General features: G+C 47.1%; 9 protein-coding genes across 9 annotated transcripts; 5 read left to right on the top strand and 4 right to left on the bottom strand.

The window, feature by feature from the left end:
* Nucleotides 1-374: 374 nt before the first annotated feature.
* BHQ10_000163 (uncharacterized protein) lies at nucleotides 375-2167 on the top strand (the record flags this gene model as incomplete). Its single annotated transcript, XM_040873687.1, has 3 exons — nucleotides 375-519; nucleotides 573-798; nucleotides 856-2167. The coding sequence occupies 3 exons, from the start codon at nucleotides 375-377 to the stop codon at nucleotides 2165-2167; spliced, it is 1683 nt and encodes a 560-aa protein (XP_040728668.1).
* A 77-nt stretch (nucleotides 2168-2244) lies between these two features.
* On the bottom strand, nucleotides 2245-4541 carry BHQ10_000162 (uncharacterized protein; the record flags this gene model as incomplete). The annotated part of the gene is made up of 7 exons (XM_040873676.1): nucleotides 2245-2957; nucleotides 3011-3246; nucleotides 3297-3466; nucleotides 3527-3797; nucleotides 3849-4172; nucleotides 4222-4317; nucleotides 4390-4541. The coding sequence occupies 7 exons, from the start codon at nucleotides 4539-4541 to the stop codon at nucleotides 2245-2247; spliced, it is 1962 nt and encodes a 653-aa protein (XP_040728667.1).
* Nucleotides 4542-4861: 320 nt separating this feature from the next.
* On the top strand, nucleotides 4862-5780 carry BHQ10_000161 (uncharacterized protein; the record flags this gene model as incomplete). Its single annotated transcript, XM_040873665.1, has 3 exons — nucleotides 4862-4966; nucleotides 5031-5498; nucleotides 5577-5780. 3 exons carry the CDS (start codon nucleotides 4862-4864, stop codon nucleotides 5778-5780), a joined length of 777 nt encoding a protein of 258 aa, XP_040728666.1.
* A 93-nt stretch (nucleotides 5781-5873) lies between these two features.
* BHQ10_000160 (uncharacterized protein) lies at nucleotides 5874-7311 on the bottom strand (the record flags this gene model as incomplete). The annotated part of the gene is made up of 5 exons (XM_040873654.1): nucleotides 5874-6145; nucleotides 6271-6713; nucleotides 6764-6887; nucleotides 6950-7073; nucleotides 7138-7311. 5 exons carry the CDS (start codon nucleotides 7309-7311, stop codon nucleotides 5874-5876), a joined length of 1137 nt encoding a protein of 378 aa, XP_040728665.1.
* Nucleotides 7312-7831: 520 nt separating this feature from the next.
* BHQ10_000159 (uncharacterized protein) lies at nucleotides 7832-9254 on the top strand (the record flags this gene model as incomplete). Its single annotated transcript, XM_040873642.1, has 3 exons — nucleotides 7832-8007; nucleotides 8133-8440; nucleotides 8500-9254. The coding sequence occupies 3 exons, from the start codon at nucleotides 7832-7834 to the stop codon at nucleotides 9252-9254; spliced, it is 1239 nt and encodes a 412-aa protein (XP_040728664.1).
* A 577-nt stretch (nucleotides 9255-9831) lies between these two features.
* On the top strand, nucleotides 9832-11054 carry BHQ10_000158 (uncharacterized protein; the record flags this gene model as incomplete). The annotated part of the gene is made up of 9 exons (XM_040873631.1): nucleotides 9832-9881; nucleotides 9956-10100; nucleotides 10150-10236; nucleotides 10291-10353; nucleotides 10409-10516; nucleotides 10573-10624; nucleotides 10686-10774; nucleotides 10837-10899; nucleotides 10956-11054. The coding sequence occupies 9 exons, from the start codon at nucleotides 9832-9834 to the stop codon at nucleotides 11052-11054; spliced, it is 756 nt and encodes a 251-aa protein (XP_040728663.1).
* A 201-nt stretch (nucleotides 11055-11255) lies between these two features.
* BHQ10_000157 (uncharacterized protein) lies at nucleotides 11256-12641 on the bottom strand (the record flags this gene model as incomplete). Its single annotated transcript, XM_040873620.1, has 4 exons — nucleotides 11256-12027; nucleotides 12080-12198; nucleotides 12255-12325; nucleotides 12383-12641. The coding sequence occupies 4 exons, from the start codon at nucleotides 12639-12641 to the stop codon at nucleotides 11256-11258; spliced, it is 1221 nt and encodes a 406-aa protein (XP_040728662.1).
* Nucleotides 12642-12873: 232 nt separating this feature from the next.
* BHQ10_000156 (uncharacterized protein) lies at nucleotides 12874-15537 on the top strand (the record flags this gene model as incomplete). The annotated part of the gene is made up of 6 exons (XM_040873609.1): nucleotides 12874-13133; nucleotides 13206-13299; nucleotides 13352-14355; nucleotides 14408-14607; nucleotides 14660-14709; nucleotides 14758-15537. The coding sequence occupies 6 exons, from the start codon at nucleotides 12874-12876 to the stop codon at nucleotides 15535-15537; spliced, it is 2388 nt and encodes a 795-aa protein (XP_040728661.1).
* A 724-nt stretch (nucleotides 15538-16261) lies between these two features.
* On the bottom strand, nucleotides 16262-17155 carry BHQ10_000155 (uncharacterized protein; the record flags this gene model as incomplete). Its single annotated transcript, XM_040873598.1, has 5 exons — nucleotides 16262-16414; nucleotides 16467-16601; nucleotides 16657-16854; nucleotides 16969-16996; nucleotides 17088-17155. 5 exons carry the CDS (start codon nucleotides 17153-17155, stop codon nucleotides 16262-16264), a joined length of 582 nt encoding a protein of 193 aa, XP_040728660.1.
* Nucleotides 17156-18230: the final 1075 nt, after the last annotated feature.

Raw genomic sequence — 18230 nt, 5'->3', positions numbered from 1 at the left:
TGCCAAGTTCTCCAATGAAACCCAAGCCTCTGAGCGAGCAGGAATTATATAGATTGACCAATCATTTGCCGTCATTCGGCTTATCAGGGCGCGCCTCGGAGACCCGCGATCTCCGCTTTCTGCCTATCACTTTCCCAACACGACTGTGGAATTGCGATGGTTTTCTAATCACAAAGCCGCGACAAAGACAATAAAGGAGAAGTTCCCCGATGATGTCTTTGGTACTGGCTTGGCGTTGATATGTGCGCAACTACAAATGGAGGGGTGCTGCCCGCTGTGTTGCCCCTCAGTTGATTGTTTGTTTACTTGCTTGCTCCAAGACTGAAGTACAGCTAAGCCTGACCGACGCTGAAATGGGTGCGGCCGATGCCACAATGTCTGCCGACGACAGCTTCAAGATCACACCCAATCTTGAAGCAAACGTCTCAGTTCGCGATGACCTTAAGACGACAGAAGTTGTTATCGACGAGAGCACCGCTCTCAGTCGCGGTCTTAGGGCTCGTCATACTACTATGATCGGTATGTCCCCATTTTCTCGAAATTTGACTTGGGCTAATAGGCGAAAATGATAGCCCTCGGCGGTGCTCTCGGCTCTGGTTTGATCATTGGCACCGGATCTGCTCTCGCTTCGGCCGGTCCAGCTCCTATATTGATCTGCTACTCCGTGGTCGGATTTGTCGTCTGGATTATGTTAACAGGACTTTGTGAGATGGGAACATACCTACCGATTCCTGAAGGCTTCACTGGATATGCTTCTCGTTTCGTGGATCCTGCGATGGGCTTTGCGCTGGGCTGGTCGTAAGTCTTACCTTCAATGTTCCCTGCGTCCGCTTCACCTGACTAAGCGGAGCATAGTTACTGGCTCAAGTACTCAATATCAACTCCAAATCAACTGACAGCCGTCGCGCTGGTCCTCCAATACTGGGTCCCAGCCGAAAAGCTCAATCCCGGCGTCTTTATCGCAATATTTCTCGTCGTAATCATTCTAATCAACTACATCGGCGTAAAATTCTTCGGTGAATTCGAATTCTGGCTCTCGAGTGCAAAAGTCGCGACTCTTGTCGGGGTGATTCTACTCTCTCTAATTCTGGCTTGCGGTGGAGGACCAGACCATGATGCAAAGGGTTTCCGATACTGGCACACTCCCGGTGCGTTTAAAGAATTTGATGCAAAAGGGGACCTGGGCCGATTTTTGGGCGTTTGGAATACCATGGGAACAGCTGCTTTTGCGTACTTGTCGACTGAGTTCATTGGCGTCACTGTTGGCGAGGCACAGAACCCACGCAAAACCATCCCGCGTGCTGCTCGATTGATCTTTTATCGAATTCTGTTCTTCTATGTCCTTAGTGTGTTCTTTCTCGGTATGCTCGTCCCGTACGACTCGAAGGAGCTCGCGTTTGCCACTACTCAGTCCACCTCAGCTGCTGCGTCGCCGTTTGTAGTTGCCATTGTATTGGCGGGAATCAAGGTGCTGCCTGGAATCCTGAACGCGTGTATCCTTATCTTCGTGTTCTCTGCCGCCGTTTCCGACCTCTACATATCGAGCCGAACCCTCTACGGCCTGGCACAGAACGGCAAAGCACCTCGCTTCCTCGCAAAAACAGACAGACGCGGTGTCCCCATTCCCGCATTGGCCGCATCCGCATTCATCGCATTGCTTGCTTTTATGAACGTCTCCAGCGACTCCAAGGTCGTCTTTGGATACTTTGTCAATTGCATCACAATGTTTGGACTAATCGTCTGGTGCTGCATTATCCTGAGCCACATTAAATTCGTCCAAGCACGCAAAGCGCAAGACGTCCCTGTTGTTCACTACCGAGCACCGCTCGGCATTTGGGGGTCATGGTTTGCGTTTTGTTTCTGTGTGCTGGTTGCGTTGACGAAAAACTTCAAGGTGTTCATTCATACGAAGTCGACTGGAAATTTCGATTACAAGAATTTCATCGTTGGGTATATTGCTATCCCGGTGTTTTTGTTCTTCTTCACGTACTACAAAGTCGTGCACCGAACTAAAGGGGTGCGCGCTTCAGAGGCGGATTTGTACACTGGATTGGCAGAGGTGGAGTTACATGAGAGGGAGTGGGCAGAGAAAGAAAGGGCGGATGAGTTGCGGGAGAAGAGCAAAGTTGCGGTTTTCTATAGAAGATATGTTTCGTGGCTGTTTTAGTAGGTATAACCTACGGTCAGCCTTGTTCTTGCGCTATATAGATAACTACTTTGTCATGTATCCAGATTCTGCGTGTATCACCAGGTAGAATTGAAGTAATCCACAAAACTCATATTAGACCCATCAAAGAGGAGGTCCTGCACCAGGAAGTTTTCGTCAAGGGTAGCATGGTCAAAGTCATTCATATCCATTAATTCATTACCACCAGGAAACCTCCTGACATATTGATTTTCCGTACCATCATGGATTCCTATTGTTGGCAAATTTCCGCTCAAAGAAGAATCGTTATAATTGATGCCTTGAGAAGCATATCCAGCACTGTCGGTAGTATCAGATACAACAGCAGCAACCCGTGCAACGGCAACATTCATTGCCTCTGGAATTTCTCCACCAAAGCTCATATGATAGTGCTGTCTAATCCTTTTAAGCATCAGGAGTACATCACGAGCCGAGATTCCTTCCATTACTCGGCTGGTTACAGCATTGTGCTCACAAGCAGTTTCAGAAAGTACCAATGCGCAATAAGCAATGCATATGTGATGAAATTTCGGTAGGGCTTGGACTCCAGTCACAGACGCGTGGATGAATCGTTCTGCGACTGAGAGAGCTGATTGGTAGGCGAGGATGTGATAGTTTGTCTTTTCATGCACTTTCCTTGGGTTGTTTCGTTTTCGTTTCCTCAACTGACTGGCAGTAGTACCGGAAAATATGCTGTCTTCCGTAGCTCGTCGAGCAATGACCATTTGAGCGATATCATAACTGAATCGTAATGTGATTGCTTGGGGCGAATCTACGTCTGGTATCAGCACGAAGACTAAAAACACATTGAGAAAGGGAACAGACCAAGTAAACGCTTCCATTTATTCTCCCAAGTTCTTAGCTCTGTGCAATGATCTTCCTCGCCGTGGTCATCACCCAACGAGAAATTTGCAAGTTTATTGTGCAAAGTTCTATAAAGTAGAATCTCGGCAAGGACAAGATCGTCTTCGACACTGGCTTCGGGGTGATTCAATATAGCCGGACATTGATCGATGTAGTTGGCTGGGATTGTTGTTGGTTTGCCGGTTCCAACTGCGAATCTATGCAAGGTATGAGTGTCGCGACCATTAAGAAAGACGAACCAACAAACCGGAAATTGATCAGACAGATGTTGTTCCACAAGGACATCAGCTGTTTATCTTTACGTTCAGCATTTCCACTATCAATGCGCTGATTGATCCGCGGAAAATCTATGCTGAGAATAGCTTGCTTTGCGCATATGCCGCTCAATAGCCAACTTTCAATGTATTCATACACGGGCTATCATACATATGAGTATCTTACCCGGTTTTCATGAGTGGTGAAGAAATTGGAACTTACCCTTGGAGCAGCTTCGAATGTCGACATAATCAGAATAGCATACAATTCGTCCAACGGCAAAGGACTTGCTAGCACCGCTTGACCTAGCATATCTCTCACTTCTTCATATAGATGCCTATGCGTAGGGCTGTTGAGAAGAGTGTCATATGAATTCGAGAATCTCAGACCATGCAGAGCACAAACAGCGAAGAGGAGTGGTGATCGATGCCTCAGGTGCCCGTCTGTTGGTGATTTTTCAATTTGGATGACAGAGCCGCGGTGATTAAGAAATCTGTCTAGGATGAGTACGCTCATTATTTCACGAAAAATCGAGAAGACTTACTCGGAAACAAGACAAGTTGCAACTTCCTCGGAAAGAATGCGCTTTTCTACGATATCATTTCCTGGATCCCGATATAAGCGGCGACTGTCTGGCCGAAACTTCCGCACCATCATGATTGGCGCTAACTTTGTCGTTTCTGTGCGCAGGGAAGGTAGATGAGGAAAATCAGCGTGTTGACCAGTAGCATGATTTTTTGCAGTGGAAGAAGAGGCTTCGGTCATGACAACATTATCCATAGGTCTGTTATCAAGGTTCTGCATGAAACAGCACATGCTTGCTAAGGTACTTTTCATTTCCTGAAGAGAGTCCTCTATATTGGCGATTCTGTAGACATGTCAATAAAATGCCCTTCAAAATATCGAAAGAAACATACCGCTTCTCCAAGGACTGCCTTTCGCCAACATTAACAGCCTCATCGTGGCCATTACCATGGGAGAAAAGATCACTCGAGCTCAGGGAGCATTTGATCCTAGTCCAAATTGTCATTTAGTAACATCATTCCATGGCAAGAGTTTCTGGATAAAGGCTCAGTACTACCAACCTTAGCTTCTGGCATCGATTGCAACTAGATGCCTTAGGACTTAAATCGCATCGTGTTTTAGCACGCCGACAAGTCTCGCAGGAGATGACACGGCGGCGTGCAGCTCGTCGAGTTGCTGGTGCTGGGGGACTGGATTGGCTAAATGATTTCATGTTCACATTACAATTGTAAAAGGCTTACAGTAAAGTTCTCGACTTATGAGAGAATGGTATAAAGAATAGAGGTTGTCGAAGATAAGCCTCAAAGCCTGAGGCAGATATACTTATCTTATCGCAGGCCCAAAAGGGTATAGCGTTATTTAGCACCTACGTGGAGGTCCCGCGGCTCGTGGGAGCTCCAACTTTTTGTGAAGCTTCATACAACTCCAATTTCTTGATAACTCATCTCAGAAATTTGCAAGAATACAATCGTGATGATCGCGGACTGAACAGTGTGCCTCAGTCCCGGTCATTTGGGTCTATCGAGACCTACCATGACGACCAATCTCAACTTCGGACAATACTCCGCGATGCCAGCTTTGACTGTCGCCGCATTCGCGGTGCTTTCTCTGTTCTTCGTCGCTTTCGCGTTGATCATTGTGAGTGATACAGACAAATAAAATTATATTAGTGGCTCCTTTCTGACGCGCTTAAATCAAATAGTCCCTCCACCTAATACTCTCATCTTCACAACACTCCGCCGTTCCCAAGCTACGTCACAGAGGCACCCCAACCCATGTGCTGATCGTGCTCGGTAGTGGTGGCCATACGGCAGAAATGCTATCAATGCTGCGCCGCATGCCACTAGACCCAAACACCTACACTTTTCGTACATACATTGTGACCTCGGGCGACAGCTTCAGTGCCTCGAAGGCTGTGGAGTTTGAGGTGATTCTTCACGCGCAGTACAAAGACTCAAAACATACACAACGTCACAACTATGATATTATCACCGTACCTCGTGCCCGTCGAGTCCATCAGTCGTATCTTACTGCGCCGTTATCTACAATCCAATGTTTCTGGGCATGTCTCCAGGTTCTTCGCGGTAAACATTCAGATCAACAAAGCAGCAAGCGCGACGTTAAATTTCAATATCCTGACCTGATACTTACCAATGGTCCTGCGACAGCGGTATGTGTAGTTCTGGGAGCAAAATTTCTAAGATTTTGGATCGCACTTTCTGCACTGCTACTGCTCAAGTCTGGCCAGACACACAAAGACAGTTCGGCAAATACACTTCCACTCCGCACTGTTTTCATTGAGTCCTGGGCGCGTGTAACCACACTGAGTCTATCTGGAAAAATCCTGCTACCTTTTGTAGATCGGTTCTTGGTGCAGTGGCCGAACCTTGAAGGCAAACAGGCATGGAAAGGCATGAGAAAGGCAGAATATGTCGGTACAATCATTGATTAGGCCTGATAATATATGAATGACTAGAGTTTTAGCGCACATGTATTTGTGACGTCTACTCTATTCAATCTACAGTACCATAGATCAAACAGCCCTCTAGTCCTTCATCGCTTCAACAATACCATCAGCCCCTTCTTCGACTGACTCCCAGATTTTCACAACTCGAAGCCCGACACTCTCTAGCAACTCGCGCCACTGTTTCGCCGTGCGCTCCATACCACTATTGAAAGCCATCATTGTCATATCCAACTGTGCCTGGAATTGGGGCGCCCCTTCCTCAAGAACAATGATCTCATGCAGCAGAAGCTTCGAGTATCCCGGCATCATTGCAGATACTACTCTCTGAAGTATTTCGCGACAGTAATTGTCTGACCAGTCGTGTAGGATGTGGTGGTAGAAGTAAGCCCTAGCTCCTGTGACTATTCTAAGTATACATACACCCGAGTACACTTCCGCTTCTATTTGTAGGGGAATAGGGGGCGAAGAGAAGTACCTTGAACCGGTTGCTGCGTAAAAAAGTCATACGCAACCTTCTCAATGACTGGATCCAAATTATCAAGGGTCTCTATAACCGGCTGCAAATCCTGCAGCACGAGCTTACCGGCACCTGGAAATTTGCTGTGAAATGCTAACAAATCATGGCCCTTTCCAGCTCCAACATCGACAATAAGCGGCTTTTCTGGGTCTGCACCACCCAGAATCCGGGCTTGTACCGGATACCAATCTACCCAGTAGTTGCGCGCTCCCATAGTATTACCCATGAATGTGTTGAAGTCCTTGAGCAACGAAGGCGAAGAAGTGATTCGCTCGAAGGTGGTGTCATTGGTCTGGAATGCGTGCTGGACGAGTCCTTCTCTGGGATCGATGGGACAGGAATATCCATGACGGAGGAGAAATTCTGGCGCCTTCTGCACTGCGGGCACAATCAACTGAGATCTGTCTATGTGTTAGTTGCATAAACGGGGACTCTCGTAATATTGGCTAACATCATTCTATGACCAGCCGCAATTTCTTCTGTGGCCATCGCTGCTGTGATAGGGGTCGCCTTCCATGTTCGTGGTCCGGTTTCTTCGACAAATCGGATAGCCGATAATGGCCGCATGAGACGTACTAGAGTCTATCGTCAGTATGCATGTCGAGGTCGAGATGCTTGACTGATTAAGTCAACATACTGATCAAAATCTCCTCAGCGCCACACAGCTCTGCTAATCTCGCTGATGCCACCGGCCCTTCGTTCACAACGTGCTGGAATAAATTTAAATCAACAGCAATCCGTGCAGTAACTGCGATCATAGGCTGTTTAGGATAGTCAGTTACGCTTGACTTTGACGGGAGGAGAGAAAGACGAAGAAAGCAGTACCGAAAACGCCATATCAACAGCCACATTTTCTGGCTGTTCCAGCTGGCTTGTAAGATTTTTACTCAGCTGCAGACATTTTTTTCTAGCCTCATGATTGTTCCCATCATTGAGACTTGCAGCAAGAGAGTGCAGCTTGGCTATGATGCTGATAGGGTCCTCGCTCGTAGAAGTCATGGTTTAAGTCTTTAGAAAACGGGGAACTTTCTTAAAAGATATCAATCCTTTATTCTATTATATAGTCAGACAATAACATTTGAAGCCGCCCATGACGAGTCATACTATTGCTTAAATGGGAAATATTTATGTCCACCCGTGGACGTTCATGATAAATAGTGGGTTGTCTTGCAATTCACTGAGCTCAAAAGATGTACTTGTTTTTCAGCTTGTAGGATCAACTTCAATTATCCGAAATATGGGTTCTTTTTTTTATCTATTAGGAAGCTGACAGGACGTACTGACCTTAGGATTTATTGTCTCAGCAAGCTCAGCTGCTATTGGAATGTGCAGGACAAAGAAAAAACGAAATTAATATCCGAACAACCCTGTAAGGCGGCATCAAACCCCCTTAATGCTGATGCGTGTCCAGTCGGTCTCATTCTAATATCATTTGCCTGTAGCGTTCTTTGTTCTCCCATGTTTTACCACTGCCAACCCCGCACAGAGCTCTATTCGCGATCTTACGAGAACCTCTGCCATGGGACAAGAAAAGATTTCCGGGCTACCAGACGTTATACATAGAGAAGCAGACGATAATGCCGAGAAGGTCGGTCACACCGCAATCTCGAGTCCGCCTGTCGCATCTACTTCGGCCGAGGACTGGTTCGCATGGCTACAAGTTCTGGGAGCATTCTCCCTGAATCTGAACACATGGTAAGCTCTTTGATATATGGCAAGCCACGAACCATCACCAATTTCTGATGTTAATTTTAGGGGTCTCATGAACGCATTCGGCGTTTTCAGACATTCTACCAACTCAACCTCCTCTCCTCTAAGAGCTCAGCAGACATATCATGGATCGGCTCAACCCAATCCTTCCTGATGTTCCTTGTTTCTGTAATCGCAGGCCCGATTGTTGATACAGGCCATCTCAAATCGCTATTGGCGCTGGGATCGTTGCTCACGGTCCTCGGAATGTTCATGACTAGCCTATGTAACGCATACTGGCAGGKCTTTCTCGCTCAGGCGGTGATCATGGGGCTGGGCTTTGGTTGTCTCTATGTGCCGGCTCCGACAATTGTGTCGCAGTATTTTCACGCCAGGACTGCGCTGGCGATGGGGGCGTCTTCAGCTGGGAGCGCTCTTGGTATGTACCCTTCTTTATCGACGATCTAGGTAGACATGATGATTCTAATGGCATGGCAGGTGGTATTGTATACCCCGTCATCTTCACACATCTCCAGCCCAGTATCGGCTTTGGCTGGGCCACTCGAGTAATTGCATTCATCATCTTAACAACCCTTATACCTCCCCTCGTCCTAATGAAAGCCCGTTCTCCTCCAATGAGCAACTACAGGCTCCTCGACACGAACGCATTCAAAGACACGCCATACATTCTACTCAATCTTGGGCTTGTATTCGGCTTCATGGGTTTCTACATCATCTTCTACTACATTCAATTATACGCGCTTCAGGAGACCAACATCTCAGGCTTTGTCGCAAGCTATCTTCTCGTCATCATCAATGCAGGCTCTTTACCAGGACGCCTGATCCCCGGCTACTACGCAGATAGAGTTGGTTCTATTAACGTACAAACAACCGTCGCGCTGGTTGGTGCCATACTTACATTCTGCTTGATGGCAAACAAAAGTTCGGCTGGGCTCATTGTGTATAGCGTTCTGTACGGATTTTCGGCTGGGGCATTTATGGGCCTTCCGGCTGCTGGGGTGGTGAATCTAACTGCTGATAAGAGCAGGATTGGCACGCGCCTAGGGATGACGCTGGCTTGTGTTGGATGCGGTGTGCTCGTTAGCAGTCCGATTGCAGGCGCTATTCTAAATGGGAAGGGAGGCTGGGTTGGGTTGGTCGTCTGGTGCGGGGTGTTGCTCACGGCGTCATGCATTGCTATGTCAGCGAGCAGAATCTGCAAGGTGGGATGGAGAGTGAGAAGAATTATTTAGGTAGAGAAATGAGTGATATCAGGTAGATGGAAGTTTAGATACTATAAGTAGAAGTTATGGTGATTATCAGTTTAGGGTTTAGGGTTTAGGGCTGCAGGGTCCGATTGTCTCCGTTACCAAAATGATTCTTGACCTGTCAAATTGTATGATTATGAGAATCTCCAGAGAACATTTGAATAAGAACCATCGATAGATTTGATCGAAATGTGAACAACTCATTTTTGAATCATGTCTTTTTCAAGCCATGGCAAGCGCATCACATTTAACTACAAGAGATTATTAGTACTACCTATGAGAGACACAGCCAACCAGTTCCATTGGCAGATATTAGATATTCCAAAGCAGCTCAACTAGAGATGAAATAGGTCGGCAAATCCTCTAAAGACAAATTGGCCGTTGGTGAAATAGTTGAGTCACCCTGCCCCGCGTAGATCGGACAGTCCGACGGCCTCCGACGGGCCTTTACACTGATTGTCATACATTAGCATAGCCAAGTCCACCCTTTTACAGGAAGATTTTTAAATATAACATCGCAGCCTTTCTTTGTTCAGTACTCTATACATCTAGCAACAGCAAAATGGGCTACTCACTCAAGGACCGAAACGTGCTCGTCACGGCAGGCTCTCGGTACGTTACCCTCGGCCTTTTCTACGTGTTTCCCCTTCATAACACAAACACTGATCTCTTCGCGTGAACAACAGTGGCCTCGGAGCTACAATTGCGGAAAAGTTTGCAGCAGAAGGCGCAAACGTAGTGATCAATTATGTATCAAGTGAAGATCGAGCGAAGGAGACGGAGGCAAAGATCAACTCTCAATATGCGGTTAAGACCGCTATTGTTCAGGGAGTATGTTCTTTCTTTTCTATAAGAATATGGATGTCTGACCGTAGTGTAGGATCTTGGAATAAAAGAAGACTGTGTTAGAGTTGTCAAGACGGCCGTTGAAGTACTAGGTGGTCTTGATATTGTCATCTCAAACGCTGTGAGTCACATGCCCAACTCTTGAGATGGAATCGAGTTGATGTGGTGATTCTAGGGCTGGACGAAATTTGCCCCCTTCGGCGACCTCGATGCGTTGGATGAGGATGACTGGGATAAGGTATGTCATCGAATCAGTAGAGAACCAGTCTTCTCTAATGCGGTCACATGTATAGTGCTGGGCAGTCAATGTCAAGGGCCACATGCACACATTCCGTGAAGCGCTCAAAACCTTCAACGCCAATCCTGATGGGGGTGCATTCATCATTACGGCATCCATAGCGGTAGGCTAAGATTCAAGCTGGTATGGCGCGGCAGAGAACTAATGTGACTATATTAGGGATTGATGCCTGGTGGAAGCAGCATGCCATATTCAATCACAAAAGCAGCCTGTAAGTCTTCGGCTTTCTTGTTTATATAAGTATTAGGGCCTGACTGATAACCGCCTTGTAGTACTACACCTGACTAAATGTCTCGCCAAGTCTCAGGGGCCTAAAGTTCGCGTTAATGCCGTCTGTCCTGGATTGTTGTTGACTGAATGGGTAGGTATACTGTACCTGAGACGTTGTACTATGTCTGGTAACTGACATGACTTCAACAACAGGGCAGCCAGTTCTCGGAAGAATATATGAAAAATCACATCAATCAAACTGCACTGAAAAGAGTGGTCAGTATACTGTTTTAACGGGTAGAAGGAAAGTTGCCTTGGCTAATTTTACAAAGGCCGAGCTAGATGATGCTGCAGACTTATACATATCCCTCGCTAAGAACGCATCCATAACCGGCCAGTCATTGGCCGTTGGTGAGTGCATGCCATTCTAATTATGTGAAGAAGTCGAACTGACTGGCAAAAATTAAAGACGGAGGCTTCGCGATTATCTGAACACTCGACGACTTCGAGCAAAGAAATGCATGTACATTTATATCCGTACACGATGCTAAGAATACTTAGGTATACATGCAGGGCCAAGTCGTGAAAGATTTCAAATGCATATATAGTACTATACAAGGGTATCTAAACGCTCAAACCAATTTATTAGAGAACATGATAAGCTCAGAATCCCCATTACCAAGATCGTCAAGGGCGAACATACGCGCCTTTTGAGCAGCGATCAGCGCATCATTGAACCTTTCTCCCTCAAATTTGAGTTGGTTCAGACGTAAGAGCTTATTATCTGCACTGTAGACGTACAAGGCTTTGTCGTGGAGCTTTCTTTGGGCAAAACCGAGGGTGAAAGGCAACCCTGGACCGGTTTGAGATAGGGCACCTTCCGGAACTGTACCTGGTGAGACCTCTTCAATTTCCTGAAAAATCACCCTCTTCTCCAGTGATTTCACAAAAAACGGGTCAGATATCTCTTTATCGGACACCTTCCGGGTAAAATTTGGTCTGGCGACGCTCCACAGAGATCCCAAGACACGTTGTCGCCGTTGAATTTCAGTCCAGCTCCAATCTTTCCAGTTTATATGACGGTCCTTCGGTGTTATCTTCGCCGCATGCGTAAGGTTTTTGGCGTCAAACCCTTCAAATTGGGACTTGACTTCCTGCAACGGAGGCACGAAAACTCGGTTCTGAATCCCTCGGATCAGCATTTCGGCGCCCCTTGGTGCAAGAAGCCGCAATAATTCTGGTACCGTACATGAGTCCGGATTTGGAATCAGGATACCCGGGGCAGGTGTTTGATCGAGTATCGAGCCTTGGTCAAAATGTTTATGGTGGAGGGTTTGAAGCGTTACGCCACTTGTCGTTCGTCCGGAGAGGAGGGTGTGGTGTAGAGGGGCCGGGCCTCGTAGGCTAGTTTCGTATGTTAGTTGAGAGTAGCATTAGATACAGCCTGAAATCTTACTCTGGGAGTAATGAAGGATGTACATTGACGCCTCCGTACTTTGCAGCCGTGAGTAATCTGGAGGGAATGAATAGGCCGAAAGACACGGCGACGATCAGATCAACGGGTCCATCTGGTGGCTATTTGCAATCAATCAGCCACAATTCATGTCCCATAGATACATATTACAACTCACAGTCCACCCTTTGAAGGTGTCTAGCTCGTGTATCCTGAGGCCAAGCTCCGAAGCAGTCGACTTGATCGGAACTATACCACCAATCCATTGTCAGGAATGCCATTGCAACCTCGCTCAAAATTGCTGACCTTCGCGAATCTGTTTCAAGCCCCTCCCAACCCGTTTTCCCGGCCGACAAACAACCTCAATAGACTTGATTGAATGTGGTCTTCGTAGCTGTTCGGTATGGAGGGCTTCCAATGAAGCAATGCTGAATTCGTCGGAGCCGCAGAAGAGGATGCGGAGGGGATCAATTGTTTTGTCCGAGTACCAGCGACGGCCAATTGCACGAGCGCATTGTAATTGACTGCGCAGTATGGGTAAAGCAGTATGTATAAGAGACACCATCCTGTTCTGGTCTGTGAGCCAGGGAGGCACAGACTGAGACACGTGCGGATCTCATGCGGGAAGCTTTCTGTCAGCCCGTCGGAGAGCGCTAAGCTGTCTCTAATATACAACTCTCCACAAAATGTCGTGGATGACGTCGCGCGACAACCTTGATCGAACAACACGTATTCAGCTTGTGAATAAAGGACACATGCTAGTATAGAACAGCGGTGGTGCGCGCACCGGACATGATATGGTTGACGAATCTCTCTCCGTCGTCCCGGCGCAGCTCGCGTTCCTCACCATCTACAACCCCTCTTTGGGAACGACAGACGAAACGCTGCAGGACCAGATCGTCTTCTACTATTCCTCATCGCAGCAAGCTAGCCGGATATCGAACAGTGCAAATGATTCACCAAATATTCCTTCTACCGAGCAGCAGGGTATCAAGGATGACACAAATGGGAGGTTGCGCAAAATTGGCCTGGCGCAGGGCATGGTAAATTTCGCAAAGTAGGCTTGTGTGCCTAAGGATGTCTAGAGAAGCAGGATAACTGAGCTGACGCTTGTTGTATTTGGTTACAGAAATTTCTCTAACGGCCAGCCTGTTGACAGTGTCGAGACTGAAAAGTCGCGCATCGTTCTCCATGAACTAGAGAGCGACTGGTGGATACTGGCTGTGAGTGATCACGATGCTATACGGTTCTTCGAAGCTAATCAGCTATCTACAGTCCATAGATCTCACCCGAATATCATCTCCAAATACCATTAATGCGTCTTCTGAAACTTCTCCATCCGTCGAATATTCCTCGCGAGAAATATATCCTCCTCGATCCCTCATCCAACAACTACGACGAGCGCATTCGATATTCCTCTTACACCATGGCGATTCATTGAGCACCATCTATCAACGTATCGGAAGAGATTCTTTCTGCAAGCTCCTTGGTCGTTTCTGGAATAAATTTGTCCGTCACTGGCTCGTACTTCTCAACGGCAACCCAGCGGTGGATGTTTTCAATGGCGTAAAACTGGCTGTGGGTGGAGAACTTGGGATTGGCGTCGGCGAAGAAGAATGGGGTAGTGGTGAACGAGAAGTTCTTGAGGATTATGTTTCGCGCACAAATGGTCTTGTTGATCTCGTCGTCTCCCGTTTCGGAGATGCACCGTCGCAGCCGTCAGCATCGCCGTCGAAAGGAACACCAGGAAGAGATCAGGTTGAACCTGATAACTGGCTGGGGCTAGATCAGACTCCACGGCCGTCAGATGGTGTTATATTCTCAGGTGTCGGTGCTATCTCGCGGCGATCTCTGTCTAGTATATCGCATTGGATGGAATGGATCTATAGATACGGTGAGGCTGCATATGGCGTCGATGAAAATCCTAGTTCAGGTCGTTCTCGCAAGCAAAGAAGGGCTAGACATAAGGCTGCTACTGCATCTCCTCAACCAACGGGTCTGAGGAAGTTGGACCCGAAACCAGAGCCTCCAAGTGGGAGAACATCACCGGGTATCCCGCCGCCGTTGGTCGTGGGCACTCCTCCGACTGTGCAGAGCTTGTCAACAAACGATCAAACTACTGAGGAAGGCGGAATAAGTGCCGAAACGGTTATGAAATATCTAACATTGGGCTATGGCTCAGCATGGAAGATTCCGGGCATATCAGCCAACGCGTCCAATGACGCCACAATATCTGCAAAGGCTGGTGCAGAGAATGGTGCTTCTCAAGACACAACAAAGTAAGCCACTTCAATAAAGTTTTGTTCCGCCATGATGACTGACATGTAGCAGAAAAAGCGATGGAGATGCAACCCAAGGAAAATTTATCATTGGTCTCAGAGAGGACCTTGAGGAGGATTTGTCTGATGAAGATAATCCGAATGAAAGCGTCTTCTTTCTTCCACAGAATCCAGAGGATAAGAACAGGCGTACTCTATTACGCACGCTACAGGTCGAGGTGGCCGAGTCAGCGTCATATGACAACGGCGAGGGTAGGTATCAATTTCAAGCACATATGACTAGAACTAACATACATATTACCAGATACATTTACAGACCAAGTACACAAAAAACTCCAAGTTTTGGTTTATGTGGTATGTCCACCCACGCAAGATAATGGTTTATAATACTAATTCATACAGCGACAACCATTCATGTTCACATTCCTCTTCGACCTCCACACACCATCTCTCACCCTTCCATCCTTCTACCGCAGCATCCACCACCAACTCGGCCCCTTACAAAGACCACTCTTAACATCCACATCCCCGCTCAACGTCACCCGGCGAATCTACTTCTCAGACAGCGACGCAGGCGAAAAGAAACGATCATCATCCGTAATCAACAACCCCATCTACGATCTTGTCTATGACCCAGGGAATCTGACAGTAAGATCGTCTATTCCCAACATCCCAGAACCAGGTTCTCTTAGCCCTGGTCACAACCACGAACGACAAACGCACTGGTCCCGCCTCGAAGCGCTGAATGTGCACAGTCAGTTCCTCAGTACATATATCGAGACTCGCTCTCGACCCCTAGAAACGGAACGGACATGCAAGACCAGTCGAGGATGGTGGCTAATATGGGTTCGCATCCATGACTACCATTCACTCCCAGACCAAAGCCAAAACAATTCCTCACCACCATCGAAAGAAGCCTTCCTAATCCGCAGAGCATCAGACGCCCTCTCATCCACCGGCTCCGGCGGCGGCATATCAGGAGCCCGACACGGCCGCGAAGGAAGTAGCGGAATCAGATTCCTGCGCGATCTCAGCGGCGCATCATCTTCTTCACCGGCCACTGGTGCAGCAGCAGCAGGAGGGTCTGGGAATGATAGTGCCTCAGCTCCGGGAAGACTTACGGAAGGATTGGGGTTTGATGCTCATCGATATATTGAGAGTTTATTGAGTTTAAACCGATGAGCCCTTCCTACCTAGGTACGAGGTGAAGTTAAAAACAACGTAGATTATTCAGTCATGCCATGTATTACGAGTATACGATATGATAGTTATGGTGATGAATCTACATACCTCCAGTCGTTATTAATACCGTCTGAAGATATAACCAATGAAGCATTCCGATGTAAAGAACAATGTTTTTATTCAACTTCTCTGCTTTCGTTTCGAATACTTGGCTCAATTCGTTTAGACAGTCTTTCTAATTTGATTCAAGATATAGAGAGAAAAAAGGAGAGAAAAGAGGCAAAAAGAGAAAACGCCATCCTTAGATTCTGGAAATCAATATCAAGAGAAAGAATATAAGGCGAATAACAGCAGAAACGAACAACACATGATTAAAAGACGAGACGAGACAAGACAGCACAAGACAAGAGGGGTAGGAAATATGAGTAGAGGAAAACCCCCCTTCCGGTATCAGGATACCAAAACAAGAATGTTCTTGTTTGGAATCCGACCAAAAGTTAGATCACAGGAAGAAACATTCCCCTGCGAGTCGATTCAAGAACCTATCCACAAAAATCCCAGGGTAGTACATGCAGACGGAAAGAACATTAGACCATCGGAAGAAAAAAGCCGAAATTCCGAATTGGAAAGCGGATGTGTTGAAAGAAGTTGGGTAAGAAGTCCCGTTGAACAGTCTTGTTTGTGTCGCTGGAAACCTTGGAGATTTGAAGAAGAAATAGCTAGATTACATGATACTGCAGGGCTTCTTGGGCTTGTGAGACTTGGTCAAGAGAGCTGCCCGGGTGGCAGTCTCGAAGACTTCACGGACACCCTGGCCGGTACGAGCAGAGCATTCAAGATATTTGTAGGCACCAATCTTCTTTCGGACCTCCTCACCCTGTAGATTTAATGTTAGTGATGCACCAAAAAAGGAGAGCGGATGGCCATACCTGGTCAAAGGTGACGGGTCGCTGAGAGGTCTTGTTCAACTCATCGATAGTCTTCTGGTCATCACGGAGATCGACCTTGCATCCAACCAAAATGATAGGAAGCCCTTGGCAGAAGTGAAGAACCTCAGAGATCCACTAGAGCGCTGTCAGCATCCATACGTAGATCTCGAAAAGTACAGCGAGAACGAACCTTCTCCTGGACGTTGTCCAAAGAATCGGGAGAGTCGACAGCAAAGCAGATCAAAATGACGTGTGAGTCGGGGTAGGACAAGGGACGAAGACGGTCGTAGTCCTCCTGACCAGCAGTATCCCAAAGAGCTAATTCGACGTGCTTGCCATCAACCTCGACATCGGCAACGTAGTTCTCAAAGACGGTTGGGACGTAGACCTATACACAGCAGTGTCAGAACAGTCAAGCTTTGTAATTGAAGTTCGTAACGCAACGAGGCTGACGAGCACGTGGTCTCGATGACCGGGATGGGAGGGGGCGGTAGTTGCTAACCTCTGGGAAAGTTCCCTTGGAGAAGACACTATCGAGGTGATTGTCAGTTTTATATTCCACTCGTTGTTATCCAAGTCGATGACAGTCGACAAGGTTGGCAATGAAGCGGCCAGACTTACATCAAGAGACAAGTCTTACCACAAGCACCGTCACCGACGATAACGAGCTTGCGACGGATTTCAGCCATTTTTCTGTAATAACCAAGATTAGTCGACTAGTATTCAACCGAGCAGATAGAAAGCAAAAGCGAGAAAGAGTGGTGGACGAGGGCGAGGTTGGTAGGAGCTGTGTCGGGGTTGTTGACGTGTGTAGATAGTGGCAGATGTGCTGTTGTCGACAGCTTTATTGCCCAGCGACCACGGGAAAAAGGGTTGGCACGTACAATCTGGATCAAAGGGCGGACTGTTTTAGAGGCGAATAAACAATCAGACAGAAGCAGTAGTATATGCTTCGGCACACACAGGATAAGTGAGAAGTAGATTGAGAGAGAGGTTGCAGATGGATGGATGGGTGATGATGATGATGATCGCTCTCTGTTTTCAACTGAGAGAGGAGAGGATGGAGATTGGGGAGTCAGACTAGGCAAGAGTGGTAAGAGTTGGTTTGGTATGGGAGCCAGTCACACAGCCTAGGTAAGAACGTACGCTGTACTGTATTGTAACTTTAGTACAGTATTAGAAGTATTAGGGGTCAGCCTGCGGGTGGCTTATCCTATTGATTTGGCCATTAACTGCGTCTGGTACGGTACAGTCCATACGGAACAAATATGACGCGTGACGGTAAAGGCCAATCAGGAGTGCAGTCTGACATGGTCACGCTCAGCCCTAATGTATGTAATTATGTCCGTATCTGTAAGGGTATCTTGTTTTACCGCTGCTCACTGTGGCTGATCCGTGCTGTGGTATGTCAATAATACGACATATGTGGCTTTGCCGGATATCGATACAAATGTCCAGTGTATCATACGGTCTTACACGATTCCATCATTGTTTATGAGACATGAGACATAGCCCCTGTACATCAACTTGTGGCTGAGCAAATCCTATTTCTGTATCGTTTTCTTTTTCTTTTTCTTCCTTTTGTTGGTAGTGATAAGGGGCTTCCAATTTACCTTCAGCAAAATAATGGACTCATCCGTGTCATTTCCCCGTCATAAACGATTATTCTGCCCAGGCATCAGGGGGTGCACTGACTACAGTAATATTGTACAGCTTGATACGATTGTTGATACCGACAAAACAACAACTGTGTACAGTCCTTAC

Source organism: Talaromyces amestolkiae (assembly GCF_001896365.1).
Source record: "Talaromyces amestolkiae strain CIB chromosome Unknown scaffold1.1, whole genome shotgun sequence".
NCBI lineage: Eukaryota > Fungi > Ascomycota > Eurotiomycetes > Eurotiales > Trichocomaceae > Talaromyces > Talaromyces amestolkiae.
This window is presented reverse-complemented; position numbering and strand designations above follow the sequence as displayed.